This window comes from Calonectris borealis, chromosome 28, assembly GCF_964195595.1.
Source record: "Calonectris borealis chromosome 28, bCalBor7.hap1.2, whole genome shotgun sequence".
Lineage (NCBI taxonomy): Eukaryota > Metazoa > Chordata > Aves > Procellariiformes > Procellariidae > Calonectris > Calonectris borealis.
In genome coordinates, this window is record NC_134339.1 from 3,639,981 (window position 1) to 3,656,915 (window position 16,935).

Below are 16,935 nucleotides of genomic sequence, written 5' to 3' on the forward strand. Positions count from 1 at the left end.
TAAATTGGAGGCCACTCAAAGGAAAGCGGCAAGATTTGTTACAAACACTGCAGGGATTGTCTGCCAGCCCCGAGCCAGTCATGTCACGGCGGATTTGAATCGGTCTCCCTTTGAATTCACTCACAGACAGATCAGGAGATTTACATCCCCCACCTCATCTTCCCAAGCCTTGCACCTCCGGGCTGCAGGTCCGGATCCCGCCCCGGCAGCTCCTGATAACCTGCGAGCAGCGGGCGCGGGCTGAGCCCCGTCCTCGCCGCCGCCGCGCCGACCGGCTGTGAGGTCTCAGGGATGCTGGCGGCGTGCGGTCCCTGGCCGGCTCCCTGCACGGCTCTGATCTCCTGGATCCGGGATTTCACCAGCAGGCAGGGGCTGGCAGCCGCTGAGGCAGGGCAGCGGCGTAGCGCCCGCGTCTCGCAGCACGAGCTGTCCCGCTGCGCCGGCCCGGCCGGGAGCCCACCTGCCTCCGGGAGCAGCGACGGCGCGGGGGGGCTCAGGGGAAGTTCAGGGGCTCGGGGGACTGCTTTCGGGCTCCACCAAAAATTTCCCTTTTTCTTTTTTTTTTTTTTTTGGATTCTTTGCTTTTCTTACGCTTGATTTAAACCATTGTTTTTCAAGGGAAATTTTAATGTGAAAAACATGTTTCGTTTTTCTACTAACTGCAAGCCTGGGCTATGTAAGCAATCAAGCTTCTCCTCTGACGAGGGCTGTGGGGCGGACGGGGGCTCTGCGGGGGGACGTGCCCTGCGGCGGCTCTGCCCTTCGCTGGCCAAACCTCCGGCTGCCGAGAGCCGGAGTCCTGCGGGGCCGCCAGGCTGGCGGGGCCGGGATGCCCCAGCCCGGCTCAACTCCTCCTCGGCCCCAGCGCTGTCATCGTCACAGCTCGTAGCGGAAACCTCCTTCTCCCGGCGAGGGCCGGTGCTGGAAATTCCGTCTGCGGGAACGGTGCTGGCCCGCTGGCATCCGCAGGACCATGCAGGATCAGCCCCTCCGGTGTCGGGTGGCTTCTCTGCCGACACAGAGGGGCCAGGCTGGGCTCTCGGCGGGCGGGTTATGGTCAGCCCTCGCTTACCCCCGCTGTGCAGGATAAGCCACTGGCCGTTGCTTTCCCAAACACGCTGCCCTCACCCTCGGCAGCGCTGCCCCAGCCTCCGACGGGAGCCCTGGGCCTGCGCTCCGGTGTCCGTCAGCCCCCGCGCCCTCGTCCGTCGCGGGATGCGGCTGCAGGGGCTGCGGCTGGTGCTGGGGTCAATGGGCAGAATGAGGCCGGCGTCTCCCACCCCTTCCAGAGCCGAGCTCTGTCCGTGATGGGTGCTGGGTTACGCTGGCGTGGGGCTCCAGGAGCACTCTGGAGAAGACCCCCTGGGGCAGGAAGGTGGAAGAAACGTGCTTAGGTGCCGGCTGAGTCTGCACCCTCCGTCTGGCCGGTATCGGAGGAGGGTGGCCAGCAGCCCGGCCATCCCAGCCGGATAACCGGCACGTTGCTCCTGGACCACAATCAGCGGGGCTGACGCTGCCCTTCCCGGTGCTGCTCTGCCTCCTCCAGCAGCTCCTCTCCGCAGCCTCTCCGAGGAGCCAGAGAGGCTGTAATGACCCAGGAGGTTTTACCGACTCTCAGCTCCTCTGGACCCAGTTCAGCCCCACACGATTTCATTATATTTTACGGCGCTGCCAGCTCTTCCCTCGAGGCTCGGTTTGGTCCTTCCTTCCACCGCGGCAGAGGAAGCATTTACACTGGGGAAACCGCACGGCCGGCCCGGCCGCTGACTCACGGCTTGTTTACACGGCATGCCCGTGAAAGTTACTCAGAGAAGTGTGTCACGCGTGGCGGAGCCCGGCCACGCGAGCCCGGAGACCCGGCAGCCGCTGCAGCTCCTGCGGGGACGGTTACGGAAAGCACGGCCGAGCCAGGGTGGGGGGGTGCTCCCAAGGAGGTGCCGGGCACAGAGGTGATTCCTGCTGCAGCTTCCCCACGGATGCTTGAAGCAGCATCCTCCTCTGCCCCGTGGGATGAAGGACCCGATTTGTTCACGGCGTTGTCCTTGCGCCTGCCCCGGCGGCTTGCCGGAGGATGGAGATGCACCGCCGCTGTTCCTTCTGCGTGCAGGTACAGGGGTGGTTTTCCTCCATCATCTTCCTCGTGAAGGTGTTCCCCGTTTAGAAGCACTTGGTGTGGGGGGGGAGCGACCCTGGCAGCAGCGCGGGGCTGTGTGGGGCTGTGTGGGGCTGTGTGGGGCTGTGTGGGGCTGTGTGGGGCTCTGTGGGGCTGAGCAGCAGCGGGGACCCCCGCTCTCCTTCCTCCCCGGCCAGAGCCCGGTGCAGCCAGCACCTTCCCGCTCGGCTCGCGGTGTGCCCGGCCGGGGCTGGACCCCAGCAGGTGACCCGTGGCTTCTAACACGAGCCTCAGCGGCTGCGGTGGAGCCCTGCCGACCCCTCGCCCCGGCTCCCCCCGTGCCCACCGCCCGCGAGGCTCAGCCAGCCATGTGGGCAACGAGATCGTTTTGTAAGGAACTCGTTAAGGCAGCTATAAATCTGTGTGCGCACAGACAGGAGAGATGAAAACCAGAGCCAACTACAGGCCATGGACAAGAGACATCTGTTCTTTCACCGGGAGGGGAAACGCGCTTTGTCAGACCTGGCTTCTTCTCTGGGGCCGGGCAGCAGGGTCCTGCGGGATGGGACGGGATGGGATGGGATGGGATGGGATGGGATGGGATGGGATGGGATGTCCCTGCTGCCTCCCGGCTCCGGCCGCTGTTTTCCCTCATCCCAGCCTTTCCCGGTCTCCATTCCACGCTCCTTGCACCTCCTGGCTCCATGGACCGGCATTTCCCTGGCAAAGACGGAGCCCCGAGCACCTTCCATCCAACACGGGGCAGAGCTGGGGACACCAGAACCGAAGATGCTTGGAAGAGAAGAGGCGTCGGGCGAGCGCGGCCCTTGCTGGGGGCAGCCAAAGCCCTGGTGAGCAGGAGGACGGTGCTGAGGAGGGGAGAGGGAGCAAACCCACCCTGGGATGATGCTTCCTGCAGCTCAGGGCGACGCTGGGTGCCAGCAGCAGGAAGGGGGTCTGGGTCACCCCCCCCCCAGGCACCCCCCGAGGCCCGGCCAGGACCCGTCACCCCAAGGGAGAGGTGCGGAGGGGGAGAGGACCCCGAGGAGCAGCAGCGAGGTCGGGGAGCAGCTCAGGCCCAGCCAAAACCGGAGAGCTGAGAGCCGAGAGCCGTCCTGATGGACTCACTGGCTGGGCGTGCGGAGGGGGTGCGGGCAGCAAGAACAGATCTGGGCTTTAATTAAGCTTTTGACACAGTGCCTCGTGAAAATCTTACCCGAATAATTAAATCCAATTGCCTGAGATATGAGCGCTTTTACAACACACTGAAAACTGGCATGGAGATCATCAGCGCATGGCAGGGAGTCAGGCTGGGGGGGCTGCAGGGGGGCAGCGGGTGCCACGTCGCTTAACCTCTTTCCTGCCGGCAGCCTGGAAGCCGAGGTAAAGGGTGCGTTAATTAACTGCCCCGGTGCTGCTGCGTTAGGGGCCAGAGCCCTGAGCCCGGCGGGGAGGGGAAAGGCACGCCACGAGAAGCCGTCTCGCAAGTCCCGCTCCTCGGTCCGGGCGTTCGCAGGGTGCAGTCGGGGTGGCGGAAAGGCATTAGCGGGAAGGATCTGAGCTCCATCAGGAGTCAAACAGGCCGGGTGATCAGATTTTGGAGGGGCAGGTCTTGGGAAGATATGCAAGCCTCCCACCCCGCTGCCCTCCCCACACGCAAGCTTTCCCGCCCTGCCCTCCTTCATCTGCAGAAGTGGAAGTGTCCCAGGAACATGAAACGATTACTCGGCGAGGAGAATCCAGCTCAGCACTTCTTGGCATTTGTTCACGGCTTTTCATCTTCAAAGCTCCTTGCAAACATTAGCTAACTAATCCCTGCAACCTTCCTGTGAGATAGTGCAGGATCAAGCAGAGGAGCATTATCTCGCCGCAGCAGATGGGGAAACTGAGGCATGGAGCGGTGACGCTGCTGCCCCAGGGCGCGGGGCGAAGCTACGTGTCAGTGCTGGGGGTGGAGTGTGGCCGGCCAGGCCATCGAGGTGCAAATCGCGCCGCTCTGCCACTCTCTCCCCAACGCCGGTGATGCAGCCGTGAGCCATAAGCACCTCTCCGATTTACCCGGCTGGAGCCGCGCGGACACGGCAGAAAAAATCCAGCCCCAGGGTCAGAACCGCCGGCAGCAGCTCCGCACCTCGAGGGGCAGCTCCCCACCGGGGCGGAGGGACCACGCGCCGCGGGGCTGCGGAGCCGGTGCAGCCTGCAGCACCGGGGCCGTGCCTTCAGCTCACGCCTTGCACCGGCGACTCGCCCCGTGGGATGCTCGTGGAGGGGGAGCCTTGGGTCGAGCTTCGCCCCGTTCCCGCTCGCTGGGTTCTCGCTGCGTTTTGGTGCTGACCCTCGGCACATAACGAGCTGGCCCCACTGCACCAAGCGCGGGTCCCATCCCCGGGGTTTCTGGGTTCCCGCGGCCCCATGGCTACGCCCGGGCTCAGGCAGAGCCTCAGGACCCCCGGCCGGCAGCCCCGCTCCCCGCGAGCCCTTCTGGGGTGTTTGGCAGCGTCTCTGCTTGCATGGGAGAAACTTGGGAGTCCCGCTGTGACGGGGAGCGTAACGGGGCCGGGATGGCTTTGCTCCCAGGGGGAAACGGTGACCAAAAGACATCCAGGGACCTGCCCACCGCCTGCCAGCGGATCCGCTCCGTCAATATGAAACCTCTGCTCTTTTGCCTGTGCCCTGACCCTGGGCTCTGTCAGAAACACTTCTCAATTGAATGTCTTGTTGCAAATTGCAGCTCTAATTGGTTTAGCAGAGTTTAATTAGCCTGAACTGATGAGAGAGGAGAGATTCCCTCTTTAAAGGAGCCCAGCAGTTCAGGAGGAGAATGAAGCGGCCGGGGTTTTGGGGGGAGGATGGTTGGCTCTTGAACCTCAGCCTGAAATCTTGCTGCAGCCTGAACCGTAGGGGGAAGCCGCCCGGCCCCGCACAATACCAGCACCCAGACGGAAAGGTCAGATGTGAGGCTGCCATTCACTGCGGCTGCAAAGAGCTCCTTTGTCCCTGCTCCAGCTCCCTCCGCCGTCCCCAGCCCCCTGCCCGGCCCATGGGCTCCTTTGATTCTCCTCGGGTGCTGCTGCCACGGCAGGGCTGGTTTCTCAGCGGTTCCCCCCTCGCTCTGCGGGTGCTGATGGGGCTCAGTTACCACCCGGGCCGTTCGTGGGAGCGGAGGGGAGTGGGAGGCAGCGTCGCCCCGCGTGCGGCAGACTGGTTGGTGGAGTTTTGCTCCCAGCTTTGCTTGAGAACCAGCCTTTGCCCCCGCCTGAGGCGTGACCGTGGGCAAGTCGCTTCCCTGCCCACGGCAGGACGGTGCTTCCCAGGGCTGCTGGAGCCGGGGCAGGGGGCGAGCAGAGCCCCCAGGACGGCTTTGCTGGGAGCGGGGCAGCCTCGGTGGGGCTCCGAGCCCCTGGGCACCGGCAGGCCTTCCCGAGGCAATGCTGAGTTACGCCGGCTCGGGGGAAGGAGCCGCTTCCCTCCCGGCCTCCAGGCTCCTCCTGCCCCACGTCAGGCGGAGCGGGAGCCCGGCTGCTCCCTTCCAGATGCGACAGCGCCTGCTGCTCCGGAGCGAGGTCCGACCCCTTCCCTGCCAGAGCCGACCGGTTGTGCAACGCTGCTCGCAGCCAGGGAAAATCCCTTCCTGGCCTCCGCAAGCTCCTCATGCATCCTGGAGCATGTGAGCGAGTGCATCACCACCCGCTCGCTCATTGAAATCCAGCTCTGGGATTTGGCTCCCCAACCCTCTGCCCTTACATGGACAATTGCTCCGAGGACGGCAGAGCGAGCCAGGGGTCACGCCGGCCGGGAACAGGGACAGGGATGGGGAAGGGAGCAGCGCTGCCCAGCCCGGGGCCAGCAGCACGCCAGGAGCCTGCACAGCCGGGGGCTGCCGGCTCCGTCCTTCCTCCCCAGGGCAGCAGACCCTTCGCCGTCCCTCGCAGCGGGGCTCCCTGCCCCATACACGCGCTGTCCGGAGGTACGGTGGCACTGCAGGGTCCGAGGGCTCCTCCACCAAAGCCCGGCGGTTTACACCAATGCCACTTGGGGTAAAACCCCAGCCCTCCCCATTCCCATCCCCTCCCTGGGGGTACAAGGGGCTGTATGGGGAGAAGAGGGGGAAGAGCCGCCTTGGTGGAGGGCCAGCCCGCTGCCCTTCCCTGGGACTTGTCCTTAGGATGGAGGGAGGGACGGGGACACGGTGGTGCCAGCGGACATGACTGCTCTGCCTGTGCTGGCTGCTGGCATCGCACCCTGCTCCCCCCCCCGGGTCATGGGACCCGGGCTGCTCCGTGTCTCACTGGACCAAAGCTGCATCCAGCCCCATCCCGCGCCAAACCGAGCTGCTCATGCTGTGCTGGCACCGGCTCGGAGCGAGGAGGCTGCTGCCGGGCCGGAGGGGTGGTGCAAGGTCCCCCGGGCCCTGCGGCCGGGGCCCCTCTCCTGAAAGAGCCCGGCTCAGTTCTGCCGAAAACATGACCTCAGCTGAGGCCAGTGCAAAGGGTAAAACGTTCCTCAGCTGCACAGCCGGGAGACGGGGACAGAAGTTCACGGGGCTGGAGAAGGGCCCTGGGCTGCAGCAGGAGGAGCGGGGACAGGCAGAGACCCCCGTGTCCCCAGCGCTCTGCCCAGGGACCGGGGTGATGGATGGGGGGCCCTGACTGCGCCCCGACCCCCCCTTGGGCGATGTCTGTGCGGTGGCACCGAGCAGGGAGCGAGGCCAGGCGATGTCGGGGAGCTAGACCCCCCTTGCCCTGGGCTTCCCGCGGCCCCCCCACCCGCCCCCATCCTGAGGGGAACCCCCCGAAGCCTGGCAGCACTGGCAGAGCCGCGGTTCCCCAGCCCAGGCTGGGCCGTGCAGGATCCGGCACACGTTCGGGAGCTGGGATGGAGCGGCCCTCGCAGTGATGGGAATGTATGGAGAGGACAGTGCCAGTGTGTGCCCTGGGGGGTACGTCCCCCCCCCAGCTCTTCTCCTTCCTCTCCTCACCTTGCATGGCTTGCCCAGACGAGGGCTCACGCAGCTCGAGGCAGCGGGACCCAGCGATGCCTCAGTTTCCCTACCGGCACAATGTGGGTGATGCTGGGCTGCCGGCGGAGCTGCGCTGGTGTTTGGGGAGCAGAGATGAAAGGAGCCACATGACACAGACCTTACCGTAACTCTGCTGCCAGACGGGGCTGCTGTGGGGAGGAGGAGGAGGAGGGTGGGAGGAGGCAGACAGCGGGTTCATGCGAGGATGGGTGGGTGGGGAAGGAGCGGCGTGGGGAAGGGAGGGACAGGACCGGGCAGGGGGGCTGCTCTGGGCAGCACCCAGGCCCCAGCGGTTCCCCACGCCTCGGGGTCTGCCGGGACACGTCTCTGCTCTCTCCACTCCGGCCCCCGCTCCGCTGCTGCGCTCCGCCACCTCCGCACCCCGAGCACGGGGGGCACTCCCAAACCCTCCCCTCCCCATCTCCATCCCAGTGCGGTCCAGCTGCGGGGTGCCGGCCCCCCGCTCGGTCTGGAGGACACATGGACACGTCCCCCCACCCCCGACACCCCCACCCTCGCCCACCCGGCACCCGCAGGCGGTGAGGAGCAGACCCTCGCCGCCACCCCACACCCGCCCCCCCCCCGCGCTCTCACCGACACCCCCGCACCCCAATTTCCACCCTCACCTCCCCGCTCTCCTCCCTTGCACCCCAACTCTCAGCACCCATCTCCTCGCCCCCCGCACGTGCCCCCCCCCCCTTTGCCCCCCAACTTCCACCCCCACACCCCGCTGCCCCCGCCCCCGGCCGTGGCCCCCCCGCCGCCGCCGCCCCGCCCGGTGATTCACGCCGCCCCGCCGCTTTATAGCGCCGCCGGCCCCGCCGCCGCCTCACAGGCAACAGGTCGCCGGAGCGTCCCGGCCCCGTCCCGCCGCCCCGCCCGGCCCGGCCATGCCGCTGCGGCTGGCGCTCTGCCTGCTCGCCCTCTGCAGCCCCGCCGCCGCCGCGCACGGTAAGTGCCGCCCGGGGCGGCGGGGGGGTCCCGGCGTGGGGGGGGGGCGGGGGCCGCGCCGGGGGCACCGGGGCAGCCGCTCCCGCCGGGGCCGCCCGCCCGCTCCGTCCGCCGCCCCGGGCCGTCGGTGCCGCCGCGCCCCGGCCCGGCCCCGCCGGCAGGTGCTTGGGGTAGGGGCGGCCCGGTCCGGGGTCCCGGCGCCGTTACCGGGCTGCGGCCCCCCCACACCCCTCCCCGTCCCTCCCGGCAGCCGCCGCCCCGGCCGGGTGGGTGCGGGCTGCGGGGTTGGGCTCTCGGCGGCAGGAACCCGTTTACCGGGAGGCGCTCGGGTGCCAGGCGGTGGCGGAGCCGTGCCCGGTGCCCGGCAGTGCCGCTCGGCGGCCCCTGTCCCCCCTCCCAGGCTCGGTCCCGGGGAGGGGGGGGGGGGCAGCAGCAGGGGCTGCCGCAGCGGGAGCGAGGGCCCGGGGTCCTGCGTGGCCCCGCTGCCGCGTCCCGTATCGTGGCAGCGCTGGTGCCCGACCCTGGCATCCTGCACCCCTGTGTGCCCTGGGCGGGGGCGACCGGGGCAACGGCCTGGCCGGTCCCGCCAGCCCCCCCTGCATTCCTCCCAGGACGGCTGCCTGGGAGGGGGGCCCTCTCCCCGGGCTGGGGGGCAGGAGAGCTGCGCTCGGAGCTTGGGGACCCGGGGAGAAAGAACTGGGAACTGCGGCCGGTTCATGGTCTGGGTGTGGAGTTTGCAGCTCGAACCCCTCCCGGTTCTGCTGACCGTGCTGGCAGCTCTCGTGGGCGCTTGGGAGGTGGCCGGGCTCTTTGGTAGCTGGTTCCTCGCAGGGAAGCCATCCCGACATCCAGGCCGGCCGGGACCCCAGTCCGGGGCTCCAGCAGCCCTTCCCAGCGCTGCGGAGCTGTGGCTGCTACTGCCAGCATCGGCTCTCCCGCAGCGGCGCTGGAGTTTCCATCTTCCCCCTCACGCGGTCCCGTTCGTCTCCATCACTCCCTGCCAGCGTGGGCAGGCGCTGCGCTCCCCGGATAGCGGCAGGGCAGGATACCCCGAAGGACGGGGGAGGCTCCCGCAAGGCCCCTCGTGCTGCTGCAGCCCCCGGGATCGCGTTTGGCATCGCCCCAGCCGGCGGGATTTCCGCTTGCTGCTTCGCAGGGTCGAGTACGAGTGCTGGAAGGCCCTGGGTGGGACACGCTGCGTCCCCCTTTGCCAGAGCCCGGGTCATCCAGCCACGCTGAGCGCAGGAGCGCTGCACCCTCGTGGTTGAGGCACTGAGGATGGGGTGCCCCGAGAACCCCGCGCTGGCCCCCTCCAGCCCGCAGCCGCCTGGCTCCGCTCGCAGGGTGGGTGGGCTCTGTCCCCCCTGCTTGAGGCACATCCCCGCACCCCAGCGCGGCTCGGGAGGCGGTGGGTGCCCCGCTGCCGCTGGGCTACGCCCCAGAGGCTGGGGGTGCGTGGATCCGTCCCGTTGCGGGTGGGATCGCTTTGCGCGTGGCTGTGGGGTGAGCACGGTCCAAAGCCAGCCCGCGGCTCCCCGGGGAGCTTGGTACTGGGGCCACGGGGTGTTGTAAAGGGGAAAACGGGGTTGAAAGAGCAATTAGACAAATCCGTGGGGGATAAACCCACCCACGGCAGAGGTGTGTTGGTCTGGCTGATGTTTCCAGAGGTGTCCAGGCTGCTGGTTCCCGCGAGGGTTTGCTCCATTCATGGCCACCCCACGGAGCTGCCGCTGGCCGCAGCCAGGCCAGGAGCCCCCCGTGTTTTTGGCTGACCCAAAATCGGGTGCATGGGAGGGAAGGGGGGGGGGGACACATGACACACGCCTGGGGTCCGAGGCAGGTGCTGGCGCTGCTTTGGAGCAGGGTGAATCGCTGCTTTGGAGGGGAGCGACTCCAGCCTGGCACCGGCAGGATCCGTCCCTTCCCCCATCCCTCCCTCACATCTTTAGCCGTTTAACAAACCTCAAACGCAGCTAATGAGAGCATAAACCCAAATAAGCGTCAGAAGAGGCTGGTTTGCAGAGGCGGAAATTGCAAAGGAATCACTCACAAAAAAAAAAAAAAGAAATAACTGATTCGCTCGTGGGGTTAAGGAACAAACAGGCTTTTGACTCAGAGGGATCCGATGCCGCTGGGCTGGCCCCGTCCCAAGGGCTGGGTCAAGTGCCCTGTTCTCCAGCCGGTGGCTCGGCCGCTCCTCGCAAAGGCCGTGGGCGTCGGGCCCCCGTGCTGCGGGGCCGGTCCCCATCCCTCCGTGGGGCCGCTGGCGCATGCTGGGGATCCGGCGCTCGCAGCGCAGGCACCCATCAGCCCCGCTTTGGGTGTCCCTGCGGGGAGGTGGTGGGGGCTGGAGCCTCCCCTCTGTGGGGTCAGGCAGGAGTTAGGCAGCGATGCAGGCAGGGCAAGGGGGAAGCTGTAAGCCCACATCCTGACTCGCTGGCTGGGCATTTCCCAGAGCATCGGTTGCGAGCGCTGGGATAACTGGTGTATCCCTGCGGTCCCAGTGCTGGGTTTGGAGCCTGTTGCCAGAGGAGCCGGGCTGCCGGAACTCTGGGCGTTGGGACGGCCGTGGGGGCCCAGAGCTGCCACGCTGTGCCGAGGGCCCACGGGGACGCCTGCTCCGGGACAGCCCTTGTCCCCCAGGAGAGGTGGGAGCCAGCACGGAGCCTCTTTAGGTTCCCCAACTCATCCCATGCTGACCCTTCCCGGGCTCCGGTGCGGTCCCCACGCCTCTGCCCCGCGGGTGGCCCAGCCACGGCCGGGGTCTCGCTGCCCTTTGAGCGGTGGCACGGCACAACGGGGACCCCTCACCCTCTGCCCTCTCCGCAGGTGGGATCTGCTGGTTGCAGCAGGGGAAGGAGGCCAAGTGCACCATGATCCTGAAGACGGGCGTGACGTGGGAGGAATGCTGTGCCAACGGCAACGTGGACGTGGCTTGGTCTAATTACACCTATCCAGGCAACAAGATCAGCCTGCTGGGCTTCCTGGGGCTGGTGACCTGCCACCCCTGCAAAGGTGAGCGCGGCCGCGGGGCGAGCGGGCTGCGGCAGGGCTGAGCTCTGCTCGGGGAGGATGCTCGGAGCCCTGGGGAGGATGCTCGGAGCCCGCAGCTCCGGGTGAAGCGGCAGCGATGGGGCTGGGCTGCCCCTCACCCAGCTCTCCAGTGCCCTCCTGGGCTGTCTGGGATGGCACAGGGGACCGCGGGGACCGCCGACCCCGTGCTCCTGCTGCTGCAGCTCTGCGATGGGTGCTGCCGTGGGGCCAGGGCTCATGGGACAGCCTCCGTTCCCTGGCAGCTCTCATTTTGTGTGTATTTTTGTATCCCACTCTGTGGAGTGGGATGCGTGACCTGGGCAGCCCGAGTGCAAGGAGCCGAGCTGGGGGGCTCCCTGTTCCCAGGTTAACTCGGCCGGGGCTGGGGCCTCCCGCCCCTGCCCTCGCCAGCTCTGCTCAGAGGGAAACTTCTTAAGGGTTTGGGTGGTGGTTTTTTTTTTTTTTAAGGAAAAAAAGATCTATTTCTTCCCCTCTGCTCCCCCTGCCTCCTCCCAGCGTGTGTGTGAAATGGCTTTATGTAACGGGCAGTTCCAGAAGTGGAAACTCTCCAGCTGTGAGTTCCAGCCCCGCCAGATGTTTTGGCACGCACCGGAGGCGCGGATCCCCCAGTCGCACTTGCGTGGCCGTGTGAGAACATGCTCGAGGACCTGCTGACCGCAGTAGGCAGGAGCAGGTCTTTGGAAGGTCACGTTGTTATTTGCTTAAAGGGGGGGGAAAAAAAGGCTCTTAACAAAACCGCTTCTTCCAGCCCCTCTGCACCCCCCGGCTGCTCCTCGGTCCTGTCCTGGTGAGGCTCGGGGTCGCACCCTGTGCCAGCTGAAGGCTGAGTGAGATCCTGGCCCTGGCTTTCTGTCCCATCTCCCACCAGGCTGGCCCCGCTCGGCGGGTGCTGGCAGCACCGGGACCCTCTCCAGGGGCTGGCTGGGGAGCACGGCTCCCCCCGTGCCCGGGGCAGAGCACGGTGGGGACGGGCACCCCTTGTCCCAGGGGCCTGCCCTCACCTCTGCGGGGAGGCTGGGGGACACGGGCGGCTGCTGATCACCACAGCGGGGGCTGCGGCTCCTGGGGATCATCGGGGCTGGGAGCAGGACCTTTGCCGAAACCGCCGGAGAGCCTGGCCGGCACATACACCGCAACTCCCCACCCTTCAGAAAGCCCCTGCCTTGTCCCATCCAGATGGAGCTGGTGCTGCTCCCCACCGGGCTCCAGCGAGCCGGAGGCCTTGGAAAAGGGCGGATGCGACGAGCTGCGCTCCCGCTCTCGAGGCTCGCGGGGCCGGGAGAGGTTACTCCAGGATAAAGTGGGCTGCAGCCGCCAGCCCTGCGCCAGCAGCCGGGGCGGCCGAGCCCCGCGGGAAGGTGCTGGCCAGACCCCGGGGGCTCCACAGCGAGCCTCCGGTGGGGAGGCGGAATTCCTGGCTCCAGCTGCTGCGGACATGATGTCCCCCCCCCCCCCCGCCACTGGGGACCTGGCGCAGGAGGGGAGAGCCGGGCTGTGGGGTCGAGGTCCCGTCGCCTCCCTCCCTTGCCGAGACGATCCCGATGGCCGGACCCTGCCGTGCTGGCGGCAGCATCCCAGAGCGGAGGGTGGCAAGGGTCCCGTTTGCTCCGGCAGCCCTGGGGCGCAGGTCGTGCCCCTCTGTCCCAGGGTCTCATATCTGCGGCTTTCCGCAGCTTTTCTGCTGCCGGGGCTCAGCTTGCGGCTCTCCCCTTCCCTTGTACAGGCCCCGGCTATGGAAATCAGGGAGCAAACCAGGAAACAGTCTCCCACCAGGGAATTTCCCCTAGGGAGAGCCGGGCCAAGCAGACGGGGAATTTCCCCTTCCTCCTCCTCCTCCTCCTCCCGCCCGCTGTCTCCCAAAGTGACCTGTCTCCCAGAGGGAAATCCCCCTCTGTAGCTCCCAACAGCTCCCAGCACACACCCTGTCTGCAGGGATCCCTCCTGCTTGGGGGTGAATCCCCGTCTCGGGAAGTTTCTGGGTGCTGCCCGGCTTTTTTCCCCGCGGGTGCTGATGGAGCCGCGTCCCTGCATCCCGAGGCAGCCCTGCACCCCCCAACTCCTGGCGTTGCCCGTGTCCCAGGGGGGCGAAGGGTCCCTTTGGGGTGAGGGCTGTGTGCGTGCTTTCGGGGCGCAAGGGGCTTCCAGCCAGAAGCCCCCATCCCCGCCATGGGCTGGGTGCTGAACCCCTTTGCGGAGGCACCGGCATCCGGGACGGGCCCCCCGTCGGAGCCGGTGGCCCCTCTCCATCCCCGCCAGCGTGGGCATGGCCCCAGCGCAGCACTGGGCGCTGGCGGGACCCTCTGAACCCGGCCCCCGTGGTGGCCGGGAGGCGACCCGGGGGACAAAGCGGCCGCCTATCTGGGGATCTGCGCTCGCTGCCGCGTCCCGCTCTTGTGTTCAAGTCACGGAGGCCCGGAGCGAAACAGGGCTGGGTATTGTCTGGTGGAAGCGGCGTTCTTGATTGCCCAGACAACTTGCGAAGCCCAGTTCCTTCTGGAGGAGCTGGGGCCTTGTGGAGATAGAGAGGTGTTTTTTTTTTTTTTTTTTTTCCTTTCCATTGCACAAGAAAAAGAAATGTCTCCTTCCAAAAAATAAATACATGGAAATGAGTTAGCTGGTGCTGAGTGGAGCTGGGGCGAGTGCTGGATGATCGTGCGGAGCTCCAGCCAACGACCTGCTCCTTGGCGGAGCTGAGCAGATCCAGATGCTGCTCGGGGCAGCTCGGCGTCAGCATGCGTGTTGTGACCCCGGGAGGGATTCGGGACCCCGAGGGCTGATATTGGCCCCGGTCGGTGCCACCCGGCGTGGAGCCGGGGTGCTGGCCAGCCCGGGCACAACGAATCCTTCCCTCGTGGGTGGCAGCCGTTGCCGCTTCCTCACGTGCTGCTCCCCTCTGTCCCCAGAGAGCTGTGAGGGGGTGGTGTGCGGCCCCGACAAGGTCTGCAAGATGAAGCACGGCCGTCCCCAGTGCGCCTGCGCCCCCGACTGCTCCAGCCTGCCCCGCAAGCTGCAGGTCTGCGGCTCCGACGGCTACACCTACCGAGACGAGTGCGACCTGCTGACGGCCAAGTGCAGAGACCACCCCGACCTCGAAGTCATGTACCAGGGCAAATGCAAAAGTAGGTCCGGTTGTACCCCCACCCCGTTTCATCCCGTCCCCCTGTGGCTCTCGTGCTCCCAGCTCCGTGGGGGACCGGTCCGCGGGGAAAGGGAGGAACGGCAGCGGAGGTCCCCGGGCCCGCTGGCTCTCCTGGCGCCCCACGAGCCGCTCTGGTGCGGAGAGGAAGGGTCGCCCTGCCGTGTCGTGCTAGCACGTCCTCCCCTCTCCCACCCGGGAAGCCGGGTCTCCCCCGTTCAACCCCCTGCCGCGGGCAGCGTGTCCTGGGGAGGAGCCGTCCTGCCCCGAGCACCGGCTGCTCCCGTCACCCCCGAGGCCGGCGGCTCCACCAGCACGGCATGGAGGGCTTGTAACTGGTGCCCGGCCCTTACTGGTGCCCGGGAGGGAAGGTCTGCTGCGGCACACGGGGCTCTGGGCATCGCTCCGCAGCCAGCCCGGCGCGGATGGGCAGCAGCGGCCCCTGGCCCGCGGGGGTGTCGTGTCCTTCGGCATCGCCCTCGCTGCGCTGCCTGCAGCCGGCTGGAGCAGCTCTGAGCTGGCACCCACCCGGTTGGCACCCGCCAGCCCCCCGAGGCCCCAGCCCGGTCACCCCGGCGGGGACGCGGCAGCGGAGCCGCCTGTAATGTCGACGCAGGCTGTCAGTGCAACGGGGGTTTAGCCTCGCCGCGGGCTGAGGGATAACAGTCCGTAAAATGTCATTTACAAACATCAAGCCCCCCTTTTTTTTTTTTTTTTTTGTTGTTTTGTTAAAGGGAGCAGCAATCCTCCTTGCCCTGCCAAGAACTGTCAGAATTATTATGATTATTTTTGCCAGCCCTCCTCTCTGAAATGCTTTGCCTGTCGAGCTCTGGACTGCACAGGGAAATGTGGGGCAAGAAATGTGAGTTGCGAGCTGGGAGTTGCAGATGCCAAATCTCCTTCCAATCCGGCAGGAAAAAGAGAGGAAGGCGGAGGGACGGCGTTCCGAAGTGTTTATGGTGGCCGGGGAGTGCTGCGGGTCCTGCCATGCCCCCGCGGCTGCCGCGGGGTTGTGCCGGGGCAGGGGGGCCGCGGGGCTGGCAGGCTGCGCAGACCCCGGGGGTTTTGATGGAGGGGGGGTGTGCATGAGCCCCCCCTGCTCTGCGCCAGCCCAGCAGAGCAATGTGCAGGGCCTGATCCTGTCCGCGCAGCCTTCCGCCCCCGCGCGCCCTCGCTCGCAGGGCTGGGCTGGGTCTAGGGTGACCCTGCCCTTCCCCTCTCGCCGGCTGGCAGCGTGGCCGGAGCCCCCCCCCGCCAAGGCACCTGCGTGGGGCCGCTTGCCCCAGCCAGGTCCCGCTGCGCCAAACCGGGCTCAGCCCCACGCGCTCAGGCTCTGCAGCCGGACGGCAGCTCCCTCCGTGCGGCGAGGCTCCGGCCAGAGCCGTGCCCGAGGGCTGCGGGGCCACGCGGTCCCTCGCACCCGGGACCAGCTCCTGTCCTCGGGAGCGGTGGTGATGGGGGAGCCTGGCACCCTCCAGCCCCGCTCCGTCCCCGGTAGCTAAAGGCAGGAGGGGCCCTGGGGCGATGCCCGTTGCTGGGTCGGAGGAGCCGCAGGAGGAGGACGGCCGTCCCCGGTTCACCCCGGTCGGGGAGGCTCAGACGCGGCCGTGTGTGCTTTCCCCGCAGAGTCCTGCTCCAGCGTGGTGTGCCCCGGCACCCACACCTGCGTGGTGGACCAGACGGGCAGCGCCCACTGCGTGATGTGTCGGACGGCTCCCTGCCCCGAGCCCACCAGCCTGGACCACGCTCTTTGCGGCAACAACAACGTCACCTACCCCTCGGCGTGCCACCTCCGGCGGGCCACCTGCCACCGCGGCCGCTCCATCGGCGTGCGCCACTACGGGAGCTGCTCGGGTGAGCGGGGTGGCCTGGGGGTAGGGGGTTGGGACCCCCAACACCCGGCCACACCTCGCACCCCCCCCCCTCACCGCTTCTTCCCTCTCTCCTGCTCCGTTTCCAGCTGCGGCCAAATTCTCCCCGGAGACGGACAACGCCGAAGAGAACTACGTGTGAATCCTCCCTCGCCGCGAGGCCGGACCCAGGAGACAGGGGCATTATGTGTATATTGTACAAACCATATACCTGATATTTATTAAGATAAAAAGATCCTTATTTATACCTGTGTATGTTATGCAGTCGCAGGGGGCCCGATTTTCGGTCCTGCCGGCCGGGGAGCAGGGGAGGGGGCTCCCAATCCGCGTGGCCGGAACGATACCGAGCCACCCCGGGGATGCTCCGGTGCCTGGCAGAGCTCTCCGCCGACCGGCGCCCGCTCCCGGCGCTCGTACGGCCCTTCCTCGCGGCCGGCGCGGCGCTGAGGGGGCGTCCATGCTGCCGCGCGTTGGGGCCCCCCCACGTGTCCTTGGCCGGCGGCCCTGGGCCTATTTATTTTTGGATTGAATTCTCGGTACTCTGCTGACGTTTCTGGCCGGGAGCTCGAGGTCTAGAGGGAATCTGCGCTTTCGCCTTCCCCGGAGGGGCTCAGCCCCAGCTGCCGGCGGCAGGAAAGGCAGCGCGGCGCTGCACCAGATTGGAGAGAGAGAGATATATATTTTTATATCTATAAAAATATATATCTATGTTATTTTCTCCTAAAGTTTTAGCACGTGTATGTTAAAACGGATTTTTAGTTTAGGTTTTCCCGGGCCCGTTCACACCAGG

At 66.9% G+C, this 16,935-nt stretch overlaps 1 protein-coding gene across 1 annotated transcript; it reads left to right on the forward strand.

Moving 5' to 3' along the window:
• Positions 1-7,978: 7,978 nt before the first annotated feature.
• FSTL3 (follistatin like 3) lies at positions 7,979-16,412 on the forward strand. Its single transcript, XM_075175119.1, has 5 exons — positions 7,979-8,084; positions 10,914-11,099; positions 14,042-14,257; positions 15,901-16,128; positions 16,235-16,412. The coding sequence occupies exons 1-5, from the start codon at positions 8,024-8,026 to the stop codon at positions 16,285-16,287; spliced, it is 744 nt and encodes a 247-aa protein (XP_075031220.1). The 5' UTR covers positions 7,979-8,023; the 3' UTR covers positions 16,288-16,412.
• The last annotated feature ends 523 nt before the right edge of the window (positions 16,413-16,935 follow it).